This window comes from Oryx dammah, unplaced genomic scaffold, assembly GCF_014754425.2.
Source record: "Oryx dammah isolate SB20612 unplaced genomic scaffold, SCBI_Odam_1.1 HiC_scaffold_11, whole genome shotgun sequence".
Lineage (NCBI taxonomy): Eukaryota > Metazoa > Chordata > Mammalia > Artiodactyla > Bovidae > Oryx > Oryx dammah.
Window position 1 is genome coordinate 43,618,638 of NW_024070195.1, and position 19,816 is coordinate 43,638,453.

Genomic DNA, 19,816 nt, shown 5'->3' on the forward strand with positions numbered 1-19,816 from the left:
ACAGAGAAGTGGTTACCAGTGGTGTGTTTTGATTGGCTGATTCAACTTATTTACATTTAGGGTGATTATTGATCGATGAGGACACAGCACTGTTATTTTCTCTTTTGTTTTCTGGTCGTTTTCTGATCTCTTATGCTTCCTTTTTCCTTGTGTTTCTATCTGCCATTTTAACTTGGTGGCTTTGTAGTATGTCTTCTTCATTTTCCTTTTTTTTAAATGTTTCATATCTCTGCTCTAGATTTATGTTTTGTGGTCACCATGAAGTTCGTATAAAACATATCGTAGTCCAGGTTTGATGCATGATACTGGATGCTTGGGGTTGGTGCACTGAGACTACCCAGAGGGATGGTACGGGGAGGGAGGAAGGAGGGGGGTTCAGGATGGGGAACACGTGTATACCTGTGGCGGATTCATGTTGATGTATGGCAAAACCAATACAATATTGTTAAGTAATTAGCCTCCAATTAAAATAAATAAATTTATATTAAAAAAACATATCATAGATAAAATAGTCTTTTTTCCTGCTGATAGCATTTTATCTTCATTTACCTATTCGGCTTCTGTACTTTTTCTCTTCCCTGTTTGTATTTTTTGTTGTCTCAAAAGAGCCCCTTTTGTGTTGTGTTTGTTCCCAAGTTGAAGTAGCTATAGTTATTTTTCTGCCTTTCCCCTCTTTAATCTTTATGCTATAAGAAAATGTTAAAAACTCTGTTCTGATTACAGAGTTGCAATTTTCCGTTTCTGTGTATCACTTTACTCAAATTTGTTGCTTTTGGAAAGTAGCCCTTTGGCTCCTTCCCTGTTTGCCCATTTCTGTTCCTCTCTAAACTTAAAGGAACTTAGTTAGAGGAATGAGATCACTGAGCAGTTGAAACTGACTTCCGACTTATGCTCTCATGAATATACACCATGCCTTGTCTAACCTGTACAAAGATTCCACTCTCTTGTATTTCAAAAAATACATATAAAGAAATGTGTATGGAGGGAGGCAGCAGGGGTAGAGAACAAAGAGGACCAGGAAAGAATGAAGATAAGGTACTGGGATCAATCCTGGGGACTTCTGGGTGCAGGGTAGGGGCCGAAGAAGCCACCCAGGGACTTTTTCTGCAGGGTCATTCAACTCAGAGCAAATTAGACCCTGAGAAAGTACTCTCATCATGAGGAGTGAACGCCTTACAGCAGAAATGAAAACAACACTGCAAATCAATCATATTTCAATAAAATTAATAAATAAAGACTGCCAGGCCAGCAGCCACCAGAGGGGCATCTCTTCGATTAAAAACTCTGAAAGTAATACAATAAGAGGCCCACGGTCTGAAGTAGGAAACCTTTTCAAGCTGCGAAAAAGCTGGGACTGAAGGTTCTTGTCTGAGTGTCATGGTCTCTGCTCCAGCTCAGGAGACCTGCAGGGGACAGAGGAGAGGGTTGTTTCCATACCACCGCTTCACGCTGGTTCTTCCCCACTTCCTGGGGGCCTCCCCCGAGAGCTCTGCAGTAAGAAGGTGGAAATCAGTCTTAAGCCTCCCTGAACCACAGCAACCTCAGGCCATGGGCCTCTTATTTTATTATTTTTAGAGTTTTAATAGAAGAGATGCCCCTTTGGTGGCTGCTGGCCTGGCAGTCTTTATTTGTTAATTTTATTGAAATATAGTTGATTTACAGTGCTGTTTTCATTTCTGCTGTACAGCAAAGTGACCCAGTTATACACATATATACATTTAAATTTTACTTCTCATTTATTCACGGTCACACTGGATCTTTGTTGCAGGGCACAGGCTTTCTCTCGTTGTGGCTGGTGGGCTGCTCACTGCGGTGGTTTCCTCTGTTGCAGAGCGCAGTCTCTAGGGTGCATGGACACAGTAGCTGTGGCCCTGTGGCCTGTGGGATCTTAGTTCCCCAACCCCGGATTGAACCTGTGTCCCCTGCATCAGGAGGTGGCTTCTTAACCACTGGAGCACCAGGGAAAACCCCACATACATACATTTTTTAAAAGTTATTTTCCATTATGGTTTATCTCAGGATATAGAGTTTCCTGTGCTATACAGTAGGACCTTGGTATTTATCCATCCTGTATATAATATCCATCTGCCAATCCCAGACTCCCAACCTCTCTCTTCTCCACCCCCTCCCCCTTGGCAAACACAAGTCTGTTCTCTTATTAACTGTGCAAAGCTTTACTGCAAACTGCCTAATCAGAATTCAGTCTTTCTCGTTTTGTCTGTTGCCTCATTTGTCATCTCCACCACTATTCCTAGGAGACCAAATCTCTCTCTAAAAGGGGATGAAAGGGCATTACCTTGGCTGAAGCCCAGTGTCTCCTAGGAAAGGAGAGGGAGGAGGCACATTCTCAGGATACAGTGTCTCAGCCCATGACCACCCCCTGAGATTTCTCGACACCACAGCTCGCATCACTGAATACCAGGGTGGACGGGGAGCAGACCCTGGAATGCATATGACCTAGGAAGCTTCCATCACACAAATCCAGGACCATTTCATCAGCCTTAGTGTCTCTTCTTGCATTTGCCCAAGGATTTCTATCTGAGATCTCCATGCATGCTAACCCTTCTCTTATCTCTACAGGCCATCACCTCTTATATTTCACCCATAGGTACTTTCTGGATTTCTAGGAAAGTTAAGATCAACTAGACAAAGGTTGTATTCAGAGAACTTCATTGAGTAAAGCCATATTTTTTCCTCCAAACAATCTGTGGGGTGTCTCAGTTGCCAACATGTCCCTTACCTCCTGATATAGAAGAGCAGCCCCATCCCGAGGAAGAGCAGACCCAGAACACAGGCCCCGATTCCACTCAGCATCTTTTTTTGTGAAGATTCATCCCGTGCCCCTGAGAAAAGAAGCCAGTTTCTGAGTGATTTTTATCCCAAATCCAACTTTTCTAATTGAAACTGGGGGGAAGAAGCCTGCTCTGAAAAAACTGAAATAATTGGCCATTCCTAGAAAAGGCATGAAAATTCAAGCTGAGTTACTACAAGGTTCAGGCAGTGAATCATTTAAATATCCCAGCCCTGATAGAAGGCCACACATCTTCAACATCTGATGGATGAGGAGCCTGGGACTGGATGAGGTGGGCAAGTCTGTCTTGGCTGACAGAGCTAATAAAAGGCAGAGCTGGGACTGAACTTCCCTCAGGTCAGGAAGGTCCTTGGAGGGGTGTGCCCCTTCTCAGATCACAGTGAACAACTCAGGGCAAGAGTGTCTGAAGCACAAGCCCAACTTGACACAGAGGACTGGTGCCCAGGAGGTCACAGGAGGCTCAGCTTGCTGGGAAGAACTGGCTCCCCAGGGGGCCCAGGCATTTACAGAAGTCATCATGGGATATCTGAAAACTATTGGAGGATTTCCATCACAGGACGTCACAGGGCAACCCCAACAACCTCAGCTGAAGGAGACGAGAACATGGAGCCCATGGACATTTGTGCGGGGAGAGGAGAAACCTGACACTTGGGGGTAAGTGGGCCCCCTCTGTGGTGGCTGAGAAACTTATGAGATCAGAGAGCTCCTCACTCCATTCTGCTGTGACAGGGCTCATCCGGCTGGGGTGCTCCACGTGGCAGGTGTAGACCTCTCCACCCTGAGGAACTATTTCAAGCATCACCATGATCTGGAAGGTCCAGTCTCCATTAGGGATCAAGCCTGTGGAGACCACCCCGGCCTCCTCTTCCTGGCCGTTCCGGAACCACTTGACTTCAATGTGGCCAGGGTAGAAACCATTCACAGAGCAGACCAGGAGGTTGTGGTGCTGTAGGGGCCGACTCTTTACAGGATACACAGTCACCGTAGGCTTAACTAGGAGAGAAAACACAGCAGGGGTTATTGCGGGAGACAGACTAAGTCTCCTGACCAAACTGCAGCCTCCGACAGGCCAGGCTTCCCATGTGGCTTCAGAGGATGTGGTGCCATGAACCTGGCTTGAATTTAACCCCAAAACCTCCAGCCCCTATTAGAGCTAAGAGATGTTGAGGAAAATTGTGGGGTTTCTTTTCATAATTTGAAGGAGTTACTTATTGTTGAACTGCAGTATTTACACTTTTTACAGGACACGGTATATTCATTAAAAGTGTGATTTCTGTAACTAGGCTCCCTGGGTTCAAATCCAGGCTCTGCTTCTATCTGGTTAATTCTGGAAGAGTTTTTAAATTACTTTGTGCCTCAACTTTCTTATCTCTTAGGAGGATAATGAAGCAAACTTACCTCTTTGAGTTAGATGAGCCATATATAAGATAGACTACTATATATAGAAAACTATAAAACACTGGTGAAAGAATTCAAAGAGGACACTAATAGATGGAGAAATATACCATGTTCATGGATCAGAAGAATCAATATAGTGAAAATGAGTATACTACCCAAAGCAATCTTGCCGGGGTCCAGCCCCTGTGGATCCAGGGAATCTGAAGCGTGGACGGAGTCGGCAAGGAAAGACTTATTTATTTATTGATATAAGATTAGATTAAGAAACAATAGTGTAGTAGAAAGATTAAGTGGAGGAAGAGGGCTGAATAGCTTGGATTACGTGAAAGACCAATAAAATTCCAAATAAGGAATTTGCACCATCTACAATGGGCCACCGGCGCTTGCTTGAATATCTAAGGGTGCCTTGCCTTAGGCTCCCTTTCACGCGGGTCTTAACAGCCAGGGCAAGTAAGTAGACTTGGCGAGCCTCCGCGCCCCAGATGGAAATTTCAGCCTGAAATTAAAGTAAAGAGGAGAAGGAGGGAAAAAGAGAGAGAGACACAGGGGAAACCAGTCCAGCGACCGGCTCCGGCCTCTATTGTTTAGAAGGCCTTTTATACTTTTGATAAAACATGGAGATCAATGGGTAACACAAAGTTATGCAGTGTTAGCAGTCCAGACTTTTATCAAAACCAGGCTTTTCTCTCTGCATACCTAATTGTATACACAAGTCTTAGGTGATTTACATCATCTTCTGGCCAAAAGGGGCCAATTAACATTTTACAGCCTTTTTTCTGATAAGGGTTAGTCAACCAGAAGACTTATTTGTGTTGATCTTCCCAAAGTCTGGTGCCATTCTCAGAAAGCACTAAATAAAGTTACATTCTTACATAGCAAGGACACCAGAGGAGTGCAAAGAGAAGTAATTAACTCAAGTCTAGTGCTGCTAACATCAGAACTACTATATATCCTTTTCCATATCCCGTTTACATTGATTAACATCCTCCCAGGTGCCTAAAAGATAAAGAATATGGAGGCCTGGTGGCAATCATTGAGTCAACAGTGAAATCCCGTCACCAATATAATTTTTAACTCTTTAGAAAAGGCTCTGTATCTTTAAGATGCTTTTAAACTTTGTGCCTCTTGCGGTTAGGGGCTGCAAGCAATTCACAAGCTGTAAGAGGTCCCGGAAACCTGTTAGGCAAGCTAGAGAGCAATCAGAGGGGGTTAACTGAAACATCCCTTTCAAATGCAGAAGACTAAAGCCCTGAGTTGACTTTTTTCCAGAGAATATCAGAAAAGTGGAAAAGCAGGCAGATTCTTATTTTTGGGGGGTGGATGCTCAGGAAATGCCAGGGGGAACTCCTGAAGTCTGATCACAGCCTTGCGTATGTCAGCTTCCTCCCTCATGACCTTGTCACAGGTGGGATTCCTCACACTGGCTCCCGGCACAATCTATAGATTCAATGCAATCCCTATCAAGCTACCAACGGTATTTTTCACAGAGCTAGAACAAATAATTTCACAATTTGTATGGAAATACAAAAAACTTCAAATAGCCAAAGCAATCTTGAGAAAGAAGAATGGAACTGGAGAAATTAACCTGCCTGACTTTAGGCTCTACTACAAAGTCACAGTCATCAAGACAGCATCAGTTCAGTTCAGTCGCTCAGTTGTGTCCGACTCTTTGCAACCCGATGAATCGCAGCACGCCAGGACTCCCTGTCCATCACCATCTCCCGGAGTTCACTCAGACTCGCGTCCATCAAGTCCGTGATGCCATCCAACCATCTCATCTTCGGTTGTCCCCTTCTCCTCCTGCCCCCAATCCCTCCCAGCATCAGAGTCTTTTCCAATGAGTCAACTCTTTGCATCAGGTGGCCAAGGTACTGGAGCTTCAGCTTTAGCATCATTCCTTCCAAAGAAATCTCAGGGTTGATCTCCTTCAGAATGGACTGGTTGGATCTCCTTGCAGTCCAAGGGACTCTCAAGAGTCTTCTCCAACACTACAGTTCAAAAGCATCAATTCTTTGCCACTCAGCCTTCTTCACAGTCCAACTCTCACATCCATACATGACCACAGGAAAAACCATAGCCTTGACTAGACGGAACTTAGACGGTAATGTCTCTGCTTTTAAATATGCTATCTAGGTTGGTCATAACTTTCCTTCCAAGGAGTAAGCATCTTTTAATTTCATGGCTGCACTCACCATCTGCAGTGATTTTGGAGCCCCCAAAAATAAAGTCAGACACTGTTTCCACTGTTTCCCCATCTATTTCCCATGAAGTGATGGGACCGGATGTCATGATCTTCATTTTCTGAATGTTGAGCTTTAAGCCAACTTTTTCACTCTCCTCTTTCACTTTCATCAAGAGGCTTTTTAGTTCCTCTTCACTTTCTGCCATAAGGGTGGTGTCATCTGCATATCTGAGGTTATTGATATTTCTCCCAGAATCTTGATTCCAGCTTGTGTTTCTTCCAGTCCAGTGTTTCTCATGATGTACTCTGCATATAAGTTAAATAAGCAGGGTGACAATGTACAGCCTTTCCGTACTCCTTTTCCTATTTGGAACCAGTCTGTTGTTCCATGTCCAGTTCTAACTGTTGCTTCCTGACCTGCATACAGATTTCTCAAGAGGCAGGTTAGGTGGTCTGGTATTCCCATCTCCTTCAGAATTTTCCACAGTTTATTGGGATCCACACAGTCAAAGGCTTTGGCATAGTCAATAAAGCAGAAATAGATGTTTTTCTGGAACTCTCTTGCTTTTTCCATGATCCAGCAGATGTTGGCAATTTGATCTCTGGTTCTTCTGCCTTTTCTAAAACCAGCTTGAACATCAAGGAGTTCACAGTTCACATATTCCTGAAGCCTGGCTTGGAGAATTGTGAGCATTACTTTACTAGCATGTGAGATGAGTGCAACTGTGTGGTAGTTTGAGCATTCTTTGGCATTGCCTTTCTTTGGAATTGGAATGAAAACTGACTTTTTCCAGTCCTGTGGCCACTGTTGAGTTTTCCAAATTTGCTGGCATATTGAGTGCAGCACTTTCACAGCATTATCTTTCAGGATTTGAAACAGCTCAACTGAAATTCCATCACCTCCACTGGCTTTGTTCGTAGTGATGCTTTCTAAGGCCCACTTGACTTCACATTCTAAGATGTCTGGCTCTAGATTAGTGATCACATCATCATGATTTTCTGGGTCGTGAAGATCTTTTTTGTACAGTTCTTCTGTGTATTCTTGCCACCTCTTCTTAATATCTTCTGCTTCTGTTAGGTCCATACCATTTCTGTCTTTTATCGAGCCCATCTTTGCATGAAATGTTCCCTTGACACCTCTAATTTTCTTGAAGAGATCTCTAGTCTTTCCCATTCTGTTGTTTTCCTCTATTTCTTTGCATTGATCGCTGAAGAAGGCTTTCTTATCTCTCCTTGCTATTCTTTGGAACTCTGCATTCAGATGCTTTTATCTTTTCTTTCCTTCCTTTGCTTTTTGCCTCTCTTCTTTTCACAGCTATTTGTAAGTCCTCCCCAGACAGCCATTTTGCTTTTTTGCATTTCTTTTCCATGGGGATGGTCTTGATCCCTGTCTCCTGTACAATGTCACGAACCTCAGTCCATAGTTCATTAGGCACTCTATCTATCAGATCTAGGCCCTTAAATCTAGACAGTATGGTACTGGCACAAAGACAGAAATATAGATCAAAGGAACAAAATAGAAAGCCCAGAGATAAATCCATGCACCTATGGACACCTTATCTTTGACAAAGGAGGCAAGAGTATACAATGGAGAAAAGATAATCTCTTTAACAAGTGGTGCTGGGAAAACTGATCAACCACTTGTAAAAGGATGAAACTAGAACACTTTCTAACACCATACACAAAAATAAACTCAAAATGGATTAAAGATCTAAACTTAAGACCAGAAACTATAAAATTCCTAGAGGAGAATATAGGCAAAACACTCTCCGACATAAATCACAGCAGGATCCTCTATGACCCACATCCCAGAATATTGGAAATAAAAGCAAAAATAAACAATGGGACCTAATTAAAATCAAAAGCTTCTGCACAACTAAGGAAACTATAAGCAAGGTCAAAAGACAGCCTTCTGAATGGGAGAAAATAATAGCAAATGAAGCAACTGACAAACAACTAATCTCAAAAATATGCAAGCAACTCCTGCAGCTCAAATCCAGAAAAATAAATGACCCAGTCAAAAAATGGGCCAAAGAACTAAATAGACATTTCTCCAAAGAAGACATACAGATGGCTAACAAACATATGAAAAGATGCTCAACATCACTCATTATCAGAGAAATGCAAATCAAAACCACAATGAGGTACCATTTCACACCAGTCAGAATGGCTGTGATCCAAAAGTCTACAAGCAATAAATGCTGGAGAGGGTGTGGAGAAAAAGGAACCCTGTTACACTGTTGGTGGGAATGCAAACTAGTACAGCCACTATGGAGAACAGTGTGGAGATTCCTTAAAAAACTGGAAATAGACCTGCCACATGACCCAGCAATCCCACTGCTGGGCATACACACCGAGGAAACCAGAATTGAAAGAGACACGTGTACCCCAATGTTCATCGCAGCACTGTTTATAATAGCCAGGACATGGAAGCAACCTAGATGTCCATCAGCAGACGAATGGATAAGAAAGCTGTGGTACATATACACAATGGAGTATTACTCAGCCATTAAAAAGAATACATTTGAATCAGTTCTAATGAGATGGATGAAACTGGAGCCCATTATACAGAGTGAAGTAAGCCAGAAAGAAAAACACCGGAACAGTATACTAATGCTTATATGTGGAATTTAGAAGATGGTAATGATAATCCTGTATGCGAGACAGCAAAAGAGACACAGATGTATAGAACAGTCTTTTGGACTCTGTGGGAGAGGGAGAGGGTGGGATGATTTGGGAGAATGGCATTGAAACATGTATATTATCATATGTGAAACAAATCACCAGTCCAGGTTTGATGCATGATACAGGATGCTCGGGGCTGGTGCACTGGGATGACCCAGAGAGATGGTATGGGGAAGGAGGTGGGAGGGGGATTCAGGATGGGGAAGACATGCTCAACCACAGTGGATTCATGTCAATGTATGGCAAAACCGATACAATATTGTAAAGTAATTAGCCTCCAATTAAAGTAAATAAATTTATATATATATAAAAAGATGGACTACTGCTGCTAAGTCATCTCAGTCGTGTCCGACTCTGTGTGACCCCATAGACAGCAGCCCACCAGGCTCCTCTGTCCATGGCATTCTCCAGGCAAAGAGTACTGCAGTGGGTGCCATTGCTTTCTCCAAGATGGACTACTACTCAGCCATAAAAAAGAACAAAATAATGCCATTTACAACAACATGGATGCCCCTAGAGATGATCATACTAAGTGAAGTCAGTCAGAAAGAGAAGGACAGATACCACATGCTATCACTTATATGTGGAATCTAAAATACGACACAATGAACTTATTTATGAAACAGACACACAGACACAGAGAACAGACCTGTAGTTGCCAAGGGGTACGGGCTTGGGAGAGGAATGGAGTGGGAGTCTGGGGATGGTAGATGAAAGTTATTATGTACAGAACAGCTAAACAACATGGTCCCACTGTATAGCACAGAGAACTATATTCAGTATCCTATGATAAAGCATAATGGAAAAGAGTATTAAAAGAAGAATGTATGTAACTGAATCACTTTGCTGTTCAGCAGAGATTAACACAACATTGTAAATCAACTATACTTCAATAAAAAATGTTGACTGTCATATTTTTAAAAAAGACTTGATAGACCTAAACTATGTTAAGAAACAGCTGGGGGAATTCCCTGGTGGTCCAATGGTTAGAATTCTGCACTCTCACTGCCAAGGGCCTGATTCAACCCCTGATCGAGGAACTAAAGTCCCACAGGTTGTGTGGAGTGGCTGGAACTTAGTGCTCAATATATGTTAGTTACTCGTTGAATTTTTTTTTTTTTTCACTATGAAAGAAAATACGATTCAAAGCTTAAGGATACATGAGAGAACAGCAGTGGGGTTGGTAGAGATGTAGAGCTGCATGGAACCTGTTCTTCCCCTGAGCAGCAGAGACGGGCCTCAGAGGTCATTCTCCACGAGGGGTGTCTCAAGGAAAACATGAGTCCTGGACAGGAAAAGCAACAAGGAGAGTTCGTCATTTTAAAAGTTGTTATAGCTTTATACTCAGCTGATGAATCTCTCCCTTTGCCTCCCTTTTGTCCAAAAAAAGTCACAGTGGGATCTCACCAGACACTGAATCTGCCTGTGCCTTGATTTTGGACTTATTCTTCTCTAAAGCTGTGAGAAATACATTTATGTCATTTTTAACATAAAACAGTTTATGGTAGTTTATTGTAGTAGTCTGACCTGATTACAGCTGTCTGACATTATACAAATGGCAGAGTAGAAGGACGTGAGCTCATCTTTTCCTGCAAGAACAGCAAAATTGCAACTAGCGGCTGAACAACTATTGACAGCAGGATGTTGGAACCCACCAACGAAAAGATACCCCACATCCAGGGACAAAGGAGAAGCCACAACGAGATGGTAGGAGGGGCTCAATCAGAGGCTCTTGGAGAGTACAAACAAAACTTGCCCACACCAGGACCGAGGGAAAGGAGCAGTGACCCCACAAGAGACTGAGCCAGCCCTGACTGTGAGTGTTTGAGGGTCTCCTGCAGAGGCACAGGTCAGTAGTGGCCTCCCATGGGGACAGGGGCTCTGGCAGCGGCAGTCCCGGGAGGCGTGCTGTGTGGCTTAAGTCCACTTGGAGGAGGCTTATGTCCATTAGCCCTATCCTTAGAGCCGATAGCCCTAGGTCAGAGACTGCAGAATCCAGGACTGGGCTGCCTCAGGGGAGAGAGCACAGCCCCAGCCATTAGCAGAAAACTGGATTAAAGACTTACTGAGCATGACCCTACCCATCAGAGCATGACCCTACCCATCAGAGCAAGACCCAGTTTTCCCCACAGCCAGTCTCTCCCATCAGGGAGCTTGCACATGCCTCTTATTGTCATGCATCAGAGCTCAGACAGAATGAAAACTGTAAACACAGAAAACTAACCAAAATGATCACATGGCTCTCAGCCTGTGTAAGCCAATGAAACTGGGAGCCATGCCGTGCAAGGCCACCCAAGACAGACGGGCCATGGTGGGGTCCTGACAAAACATGGTCCACTGCAGAAGGGAATGGCGAGCCACTTCAGCATTCTTGCCTTGAGAACCCCATGAACAGTATGAAAAGGCAGAAAGAATGACACTGAAAGATGAGCCCCCCAGGTCAGAAGGTGTCCACTATGCTACTGAGGAAGAGCAGAGAAACAGCTCCGAACTATGGTGCTAAAAAAGACTCTTGAGAGTCCTTTGGAGAGCAAGGAGATCAAACCAGTCCATCCTAAAAGAAATCAACCCTGAATTCTCATTGGAAGGACTGATGCCGAAGCTGAAGCTCCAATACTTTGGCCACCTGATGTGAACAGTTGGCTTGCTGGAAAAGATGCTGATGCTGGGAAAGACTGAAGGCAGGAGAAGGGGGTGACAGAGGATGAGATGGTTGGACAGCATCACTGACTCAATGGACATGAGCTTGAGCAAACTCTTGGAGATGGTGAAGGACAGAGGAGCCTGGTGTGCAGCAGTCCGTAGGGTCGCAAAGAGTTGGACATGACTGAGTGACTGAACAACAACAATGTTTGGAATTGTTATCGTTTTAGAATTATCTCTCCTTCTAAACTGACATTTGTGATCAGAGTATGGCCTGGGACTCAACATCTGAAACAACCTCTAACACTATCAAAGTGAAAGTGAAGTCGCTCAGTCGTGTCTGACTCTTTGCAGCCCCGTGAACTGTAGCCCGCCAGGCTCCTCAGTCCATGGAATTTTCCAGGCAAAAGTACTGGAGTGGGTTGCCATTTCCTTCTCTAACACTATCAGGCCCTAGGTAAATACAATTATTTTAAAAGAAAGTGTGGGATGAATTTGTACAGAACCATAAAATAGTAGATTTAAGATCAATGGTAAACCATTAGTCACAATTTTGCTGTTTCTCTTTCAGTAAATAAAAACTGTTAAACATTTAACATGGAAAATATTAAACAGAATTAATAGAAACCGCAAACTGGAGAAAATGTTGACTCAAAATGTTAATAATCTTACTGCATAGAGAAGTCATAAAATTACTGAGAAAAACACATGGACCCCAGCGATAACAGATTAATAGATAGTGTTTGGAGCAGTCATTACAACTGGCAAAAAAAAAAAAAAAAAAAAAAAACGTGATAAAAGAGAACTTTAGAAATAAAAGAAATGTAAGTTAAAAACAATAAGATATAAATTTCCAGCTAAGTGGCAATACAGAAAATAAAATTTACAATGGGGAGTGCCAGGTAAATTGTTTACAACCATACAAAGGATTAATATGTAACTACCTAAGTACTATTACATTATAAACATGGTAATATTAGTATGTTGATATTAAGTAACAAAATTATATCCAGAAGTTGGCTTCATAATCATTTCAAATATGTAAACATGTACATACCAAGAAAGCAAAAAAGTAGTCGGAAATTTAGAACTAAAAGCAGCTTCAGAAAGGTCAGAAGGGTGTGGGAGGTTCCTCTCTACTGCACCCCTAGAAATTAGTGCCCCCACTAATTTATTCTCAGCGCAACACTCCTGCACACAGACATCAGCGCACTTACCGCGGAGGGTTCAGCAGTGAGGGGTATGCCCAGAGCAGACTGGAGCTCTTCTCACAGTCTCCCAGCCCTTTTGCATTCCTCAGCTCCCCCCCAAATCTCCCCCCAACCACGGACACCTCGAGGCCCCTTCCCGAATCTCTGCCCCCACTTCAGCCAGCCTTCCCCTCCACCCACCCCCCAGCCCTCCCTGGGGGGCAGGAGGCCCAGACCCCCGTCCCCCGTATCTGTCTTTCCACCTCGGCCCTCTCTCCCCCTTTCAGACCCCGGTCCACTCCCCCACCACACCACCCTCTCTCCGCCCACCGCACACTGACAAAATCGCACACTAGCTTTCTGACAGCAGGCTCTCACGGGGACCCCTGTAGCCTGCCCTGTCCTCCCCCATCCAACTCACTCACTGGACTCAGTCTAGCTCCGTCTCTCTGTCTCTCTGTCTCTGCCTGTCTGTCTCTGTCTCTCTGTCTCTATTTCTGTCTCTCTGTCTCTCTCCATCTCTGTCTCTCTGTGTCTCTGTCTATCTCCGTCTCTCTCCGTCTCTCTCTCTCTGTCTCTGTCTCTCTATCTCCGTCTCTCTCTGTCTCTCCGTCTCTCTCCATCTCTCTCTCTCTGTCTCTCTGTGTCTCTGTCTCTCTATCTCCGTCTCTCTGTCTTTCCGTCTCTCTCCGTCTCTCTCTGTCTCTCCGTCTCTGTCTCGGGCGCTCTCACACTCCCCTCCCCTGCACCGACGTCTCACCCCCACCCCGGCTCACCTCTCCTCTGTACCGTGCGGCTCGCGAAGAACTCGTAGTTGCTGATGCAGAAGGCGTGCACGGCGGCGCGGGCCCGCTGCAGGGCCTCGGGCCAGCGGTTCCATCGCTCGGCCGCCGGCCGCCCCATCTCCGTCAGCGCCCGGTACTCGCCCACGAGGCTGTCGAAGCGCACCTGCTCCTCGCGGTTGTAGATGTACCTGTCCAGGAAGCGCACCTGCCGCGTGCCGTTGGAGAAGTGACACTCGGACTTGCCCTGCACCATGAAGAGTGCTGTGGGGACGGGAGTGCCCTGGTTACCTGGCGCCCGGCGCCGCAGAGACCCCCAAGGGCTCCCTCGGGCCCTCGGAGCCCTGGTCCGTCCTCCCCCGCCAGCCGCGCAGGGAAGACGAGCTCTGCCCCTGAGCCGATCGGGCTCCTCTTGGCCACCAGGCTCGCCTGGCGTCGCCAAGTGTGGCCTGGTCGGGGTCCCCACCGCCGCCTCCTCCTGGGACCCTCCACCGCAGAGACACCAGCGCTGTCTCCCCACGACCTCTGCCGCCACACGGCCGCCCCCTTCCTCCCGTGAGTGCTTGGTCAGGACTGCCCGCCTGCCAAACCCTCGCTGCCCCTGAGATTCCAGGAAGGGGGAAACAGGCACCGTCCCTCTATTCGCGGAGCTTGACATTTAGTGAAAGTGATGGACGGAAGCCAAATGCACAGCAATGTATACAGGAATGAGAAATGTCAGGATAACAGGCTGGGCTTCTGTGAATGATGGGAGGACCTAAGCTGGGTTAGGGCGTCAGAGGCACGGTCTCCGAAGACACTTAAAGTGTGAGGTGTACGGGGAAGTGGCTGAGAGCTGGAGGAAGAGTGTGTGTGTTTAGGGGAAAAAGAGAGACACATTTTAAGTAGAAATGTGGAAAAGAAGTAGACGTGTGGAAAAGCTGAAAGAATTAACTGATGAACGTCCTCAAGAAGACAGTTCACTGAACCACAAAAAAGTGAGAGAAAGGAGGCTAAAAGATGAGACTGGAGAAATTACACGGAACCAGGCACTTGTAGGTAATATTAGGATTTTGACTTTATGCTAACTATAATGAAAACTATTAATGGGTTGTAGGAGGTTAAAACCATAAGCCCAGGACTGGTCCACCATTCCTTTTCCAAGTCTGGACAGCTCAGAAAGCCAGATTTTCTACAAATTTGGTGCCAAGATTCATTTGGCAGTTCTGCCCTGCTGACGGAAAGTCAGCTGGGTCTCAGCGCTCTTAATGGTTGCACATGGTTCTGTAGCTTCATTGTGTGTAAAGATACAGAGACACAAATATACACACACATACCGTACGAGTGTATATCTTTGTAAATTTTTGGGTCTTTTCTTAAATTGCAGTATCGTTGATTTACAAGATTATATTAGTTCCAGGTGTACAACACAGTGATTCAATACTTTTATAGATTATACTCCATTTAAAGTTATTACAAGATAATGGCTATATTTCCCTGAGCTGTACTATATGTCTTTGCTGCTTATTTATTTTATACATAGTACTTTGCATCTTTTAATACCATACCCTTGTCTCAGTCTTCCTGCCTTCCAGTTCCCCACTGGTAGCCACTAGTTCACACTTTGTGAGTCTGTTTCTGTTTTGTCATACACATGTGTTTGCTTTATGTTTTAGATTCCACTTATAAGTGATTACAGAGTATTCGACTTTTTCTGTCTGACTTATTCCACTCATCTTAATACTCTCTAGGTCCATCCATATTGTTGCAAATGGCAGAATTTCATTCTTTTTTATGACTGAGTCATATTCCATTGTATATGTACCACATTTTTATCCATTCTTCTGTCAATGGACACTTAAGTTGCTTTCACATTTGAGGTATTGTAAATAATGCTGCAGTGAATGAACACTGGGGTGCATGTTCTTTGGGATGCAACACTGGGATGCATGAACCCCTGCAATCTAATCGTCATGTGGTAGCTAGAATTATTTTAAAAAAATAAACATAGGGCAGTAGTTCAGTGGCTAAGACTCTGAGCTTCCCATGCACAGGGCCAGCGTTCACTCCTTGGTTAGAGAACTAGATCCCGCGTGCCACAACTAAGATCCAGTGCAGCCAAATAAATAAATACATATTAAAAAAATATACAAATGGACTCACTTTGTAACTTCCCTTAGTTGCTTCACGTATCTCTATAAATAAAAGTCAAATTTCTCATCATGGCCATTTGGGCCTAACATGATTTGGCTCCTGACTTTCTCTCCAACCTCACCTTATTCCACTCCTCCACCTGCTTTATCTGTTTCAGCTGCTCGAACCTTCTTTCTGTCCCTTAAACACAGCAAACATCTTCCCACATTTCTACCTTTCCCTTGGTCCCTGGAGTATTTGTCCCTTAGATCTTTCTTATGATTGTTTTCTTCTCATCATTTATTGGATGTCACTTTCTCAGGAAAAGCCCCCTAGACACTTGCACTGAAGTCAGGTGAATACTATCTCTCTGTCTGTCTGTCTGTCTATCTATCTATCTATCTGTCTATAATATGTGGCTCAGACAGTGAAGAACCTGCCTGCAATGCACCAGGCCTGTGTTTGATCCCTCCAGGGTCTGGAAGATCTCCTGGAGAGGGGAATGGCAACCCACTCCAGTATTCTTGCCTGGAGAATTCCGTGGACAGAGGAGCCTGGTGGGCTACAGTCCATAGGGTCACAAAGAGTCAGAGATGCTAACACTCACTCATCACATGTAATATACACATATAAACAGCATTTACTACTGTTTCAAATGTTTTTCTTGCTTCAGGGTTTATTGGGTTGTTGTCTTTCTTGTCATTAGGTAACTTCCATGATCATAATGGACTTCTCTGTATTATTCAAATAGAATTCACTGAGCCTAGTACATAATAGTTGCTCAAAAAAGTATTTGTCACTTATGGTTTGGGGAATTCATCTTTGTGGGGCTTCTGGAAAGCAGGAAGGGGCTCCCACTCCAACACAGTTTTGTAATCGTGACAATTTAATTCCCCAGCCAGGGTTGAACCTGTGCCCTCTGCAGTGGGAGGTGGAGTCTTAATCACTGGACCACTGGGGAAGACTCTATACCTTATGTCTCTTCTATATCCTGTGAGAAATTCGGACTAACTTCCTCTTTCTCTTCTTTCTACTGTAAAGAAACATTCACAGGTGATTTTAAGAGACAAGCAACATTTTATGAAGTTTCATCTCATCCAATGGGTCTGTTATAGTGCTGCAGGTTTGTGCAAACTTTGGGAATTTTCAGTAATGGTGATGACATGGTTGGGGAAAGAATACAGAAAAATGGAGGGAGAGGTAACCAAAGATGGCTGATTACGGAAAACTGTTGGCATGATGAATGAACATATGAAAATTGGGCTCAAGACTCTAAGAGGTAATGAGTTCCCTTGACTTCCTTATTGGCTATCAGCCCCGTGGGATGGAAACAGGCTTGACACTCTCAGTATCCTGCTCAGGGTACATGGTTTGAACCATATGAAATGGCTGATGTGCGACTATTTTGGGTCTATAAAAATATAATTTAATATGGTCTATTCCATATCAGGATTCCCAGGTGGCACTATTGGTAAAGAACCCACCTGCCAGTGCAGGACATATAGAGATGCAGGTTTGACCCCTGGGTTGGGAAGATCTCCTGGAAAAGGGCATGGCAATCCACTCCAGTATTCTCGCCTAGAGAATCCCTTGGACAGAGGAGCCTAGTGGGCTATGATCTATAGGATCGCATAGAGTCAGACACCAACTGAGCAACTGAAGACACACGCACACATTCTGTATTAGTTGAATCTCTTCTTGTGGGTTCAGGCCAGATCAAGAGGTGATGTAGCAGAAACTGAGAGGATAGAAAGGTTCAGAATAGTCACAATAAGCACTGGCCTGTGCCAGGTTTTCAGTTCTTCTTGAGTTCTTTAAGGCATCACAGAATGCCCCTTAACTACAGGGTCATTCCGAGTACTGAGGATCCCCACTTTAGTTCCAGAGTACGTTATACCACAGGAGAAACGAGAGAAAACTAACCCCAACTTGTGCCAGAGAATCTCCAGTCCAGGGACACAGGCCTTATAAAAACCGTGGGGTTTAGGGAGAAAGAAAAGGAGACAGCAGATAAGGACCTGCTGCATAGCACAGGGGATGCTACTTAATAATTTGTAATAACCTAAAGGGGAAAAGAATCTGAAAAAGAATATATATATATTATACTATAACAATATATATACTATATATATAAAAGAATATATATATATACTACATATATAACTGAATTGCTGTGCTGTATACCTGAAACCAACTCAATATTATAAATCAACTATGAAAAAGTGAAAGTGTTAGTTGCTCGGTTGTGTCCGACTCTTTGAAACCCCAGAGACTGAAGCCTACCAGGCTTCTCTGTCCATGGAATTCTCTCAGCAGAAATACTGGAGTGGGTTGCTGTTCCCTTCTCCAGGGGATCTTCCTGACCCAGGGATCGAAGCAAGATCTCCTGCACTACCAGCCGATTCTTTACCATCTGAGCTGCCAGGAGAGGCCAGCACATACATACCATGTGTATGTATGTATAACTGAGTTGCTGTGCTGTACACCAGAAGCTGACCCAATATTGTAAATCAACAATACTTTAATTGAAAAAAGGAGGAGACAGTGGGGAGGCCACTTGGAACATCCTCACATACTGGGGAGAGGAAGCAGCGTCACAGATCCCGTGGAGGACACAAGAAGAGGACCTTCCAGGAGAGGTCTTTCTAATTCCTTTTGAATCCCCTTAATGTTTTCATTTTGAATTATTTTGGAAATATTTCTAAATCCTCTCAAAACCCCGAGGGAATGGGATGCGAGACTGGAGAGGTTTTATTAGAAGAGAGTTGAGAAGACATAGGCTATATGCATATATATGAAGGCTCCTTGGGCAGGTCTCCTAAAGAGGGCAAGTATCCAGGCGCCTTTTGTTTGTGGAAAGAATGGAGGATTCATATGATAAAGGTAGGGCTTCCCAGGTGGCTCAGTGGATAAAGAATCCGCCTGCGAGGCAGGAGATGCAGGAGACTTGAGTTCGATCCCTGGGTGGGGAAGATCCCCTGGAGGAGGGCATGGCAACCCACTCCAGTACTCCTGCTTGGAGAATCCCACGGATAGAGGAGCCTGGCGGGCTATAGTCCATGGGGTTGCAAAGAGTTGGACACGACTGAAGTGGCTGAGCCTGCATGCAAGCACTCATGATAAAGATAAGTAGTCACTGGAGAAGATGCTGATTTTTGAGGGATGTGGCCTGGACAGAGAGGTAAAGCTAACTCCCTTCCTCCCCCTCCCTCCACAGCAGCTCACCATCCAAGGTGTGCACTTACTTCGGGTGTTTCCAGCCCAAGCCAGGAGAGGGCTCAGCACCATCAGTATCACTGGCAGAATTACTGTCCAGGAGCCTGGGGGGAACCAAAGGCACACCATGCAGGAAAACAGAAGAAGGCAAAGTGCAGGGGAGCAGAAAAATCTCGGTGAGGACTAAGAACCCCCTCCACCCACAACTCAAATATTACCAACCTAGGAACTCATTGCTCTGTTCCTGGATTGGGTCGGCTGTTTAGGAGAGCCAATCAGATTCATCCACGGATAACATCATCAGTTGCTGGTCAGATATTCAGTATGCAGTTCCTCTTTTGAATCCTTAAAAGGATTGTTTTAATTTTGTGCTTTAAAAGTTTGATCCGTTTGTAGTTGTAGCATTTTAATTGGGGCCCTATCGAGAGCCAGCTCTGCTGGTCAGTGATGGTCACCTAAGTTTTTCAGGATCATCTCCCAGCGCTGCCTCTACCTTCAGTGGACCTCCAGAATACACAGAAGACAAAGCTGCTCACAGAGAGTGATCTGTGGGCAACGGAGGGTCTTGAAGGTACCTTTGCAGAGTGTGTAACTAACAGTGTAACAGGGTCCATGTCCTAATCCCATCCTGCAGGGGCTCAGAGATAGGTCTCAAATCAGCAACTCTGCTTTAGAATAATCAGTATTTTATGTGAAAAAGTGATTAATCCCTTCCTCCTGGTTCCCATTTTTGACTCTCCTCTTTCTACTGGGGACATGTCCCCTTCTCTTGCTTTCCGTGAAGGAAAGATACAAG

At 44.6% G+C, this 19,816-nt stretch overlaps 1 protein-coding gene across 1 annotated transcript; it reads right to left on the minus strand.

Moving 5' to 3' along the window:
* Window positions 1-441: 441 nt before the first annotated feature.
* LOC120869868 (DLA class II histocompatibility antigen, DR-1 beta chain-like) lies at window positions 442-19,162 on the minus strand. The gene is made up of 5 exons (XM_040249168.1): window positions 19,050-19,162; window positions 13,687-13,956; window positions 3,524-3,805; window positions 2,741-2,843; window positions 442-1,403 (listed from the first exon to the last, which is right to left on the minus strand). Exons 1-5 carry the CDS (start codon window positions 19,147-19,149, stop codon window positions 1,376-1,378), a joined length of 783 nt encoding a protein of 260 aa, XP_040105102.1. The 5' UTR covers window positions 19,150-19,162; the 3' UTR covers window positions 442-1,375.
* Window positions 19,163-19,816: the final 654 nt, after the last annotated feature.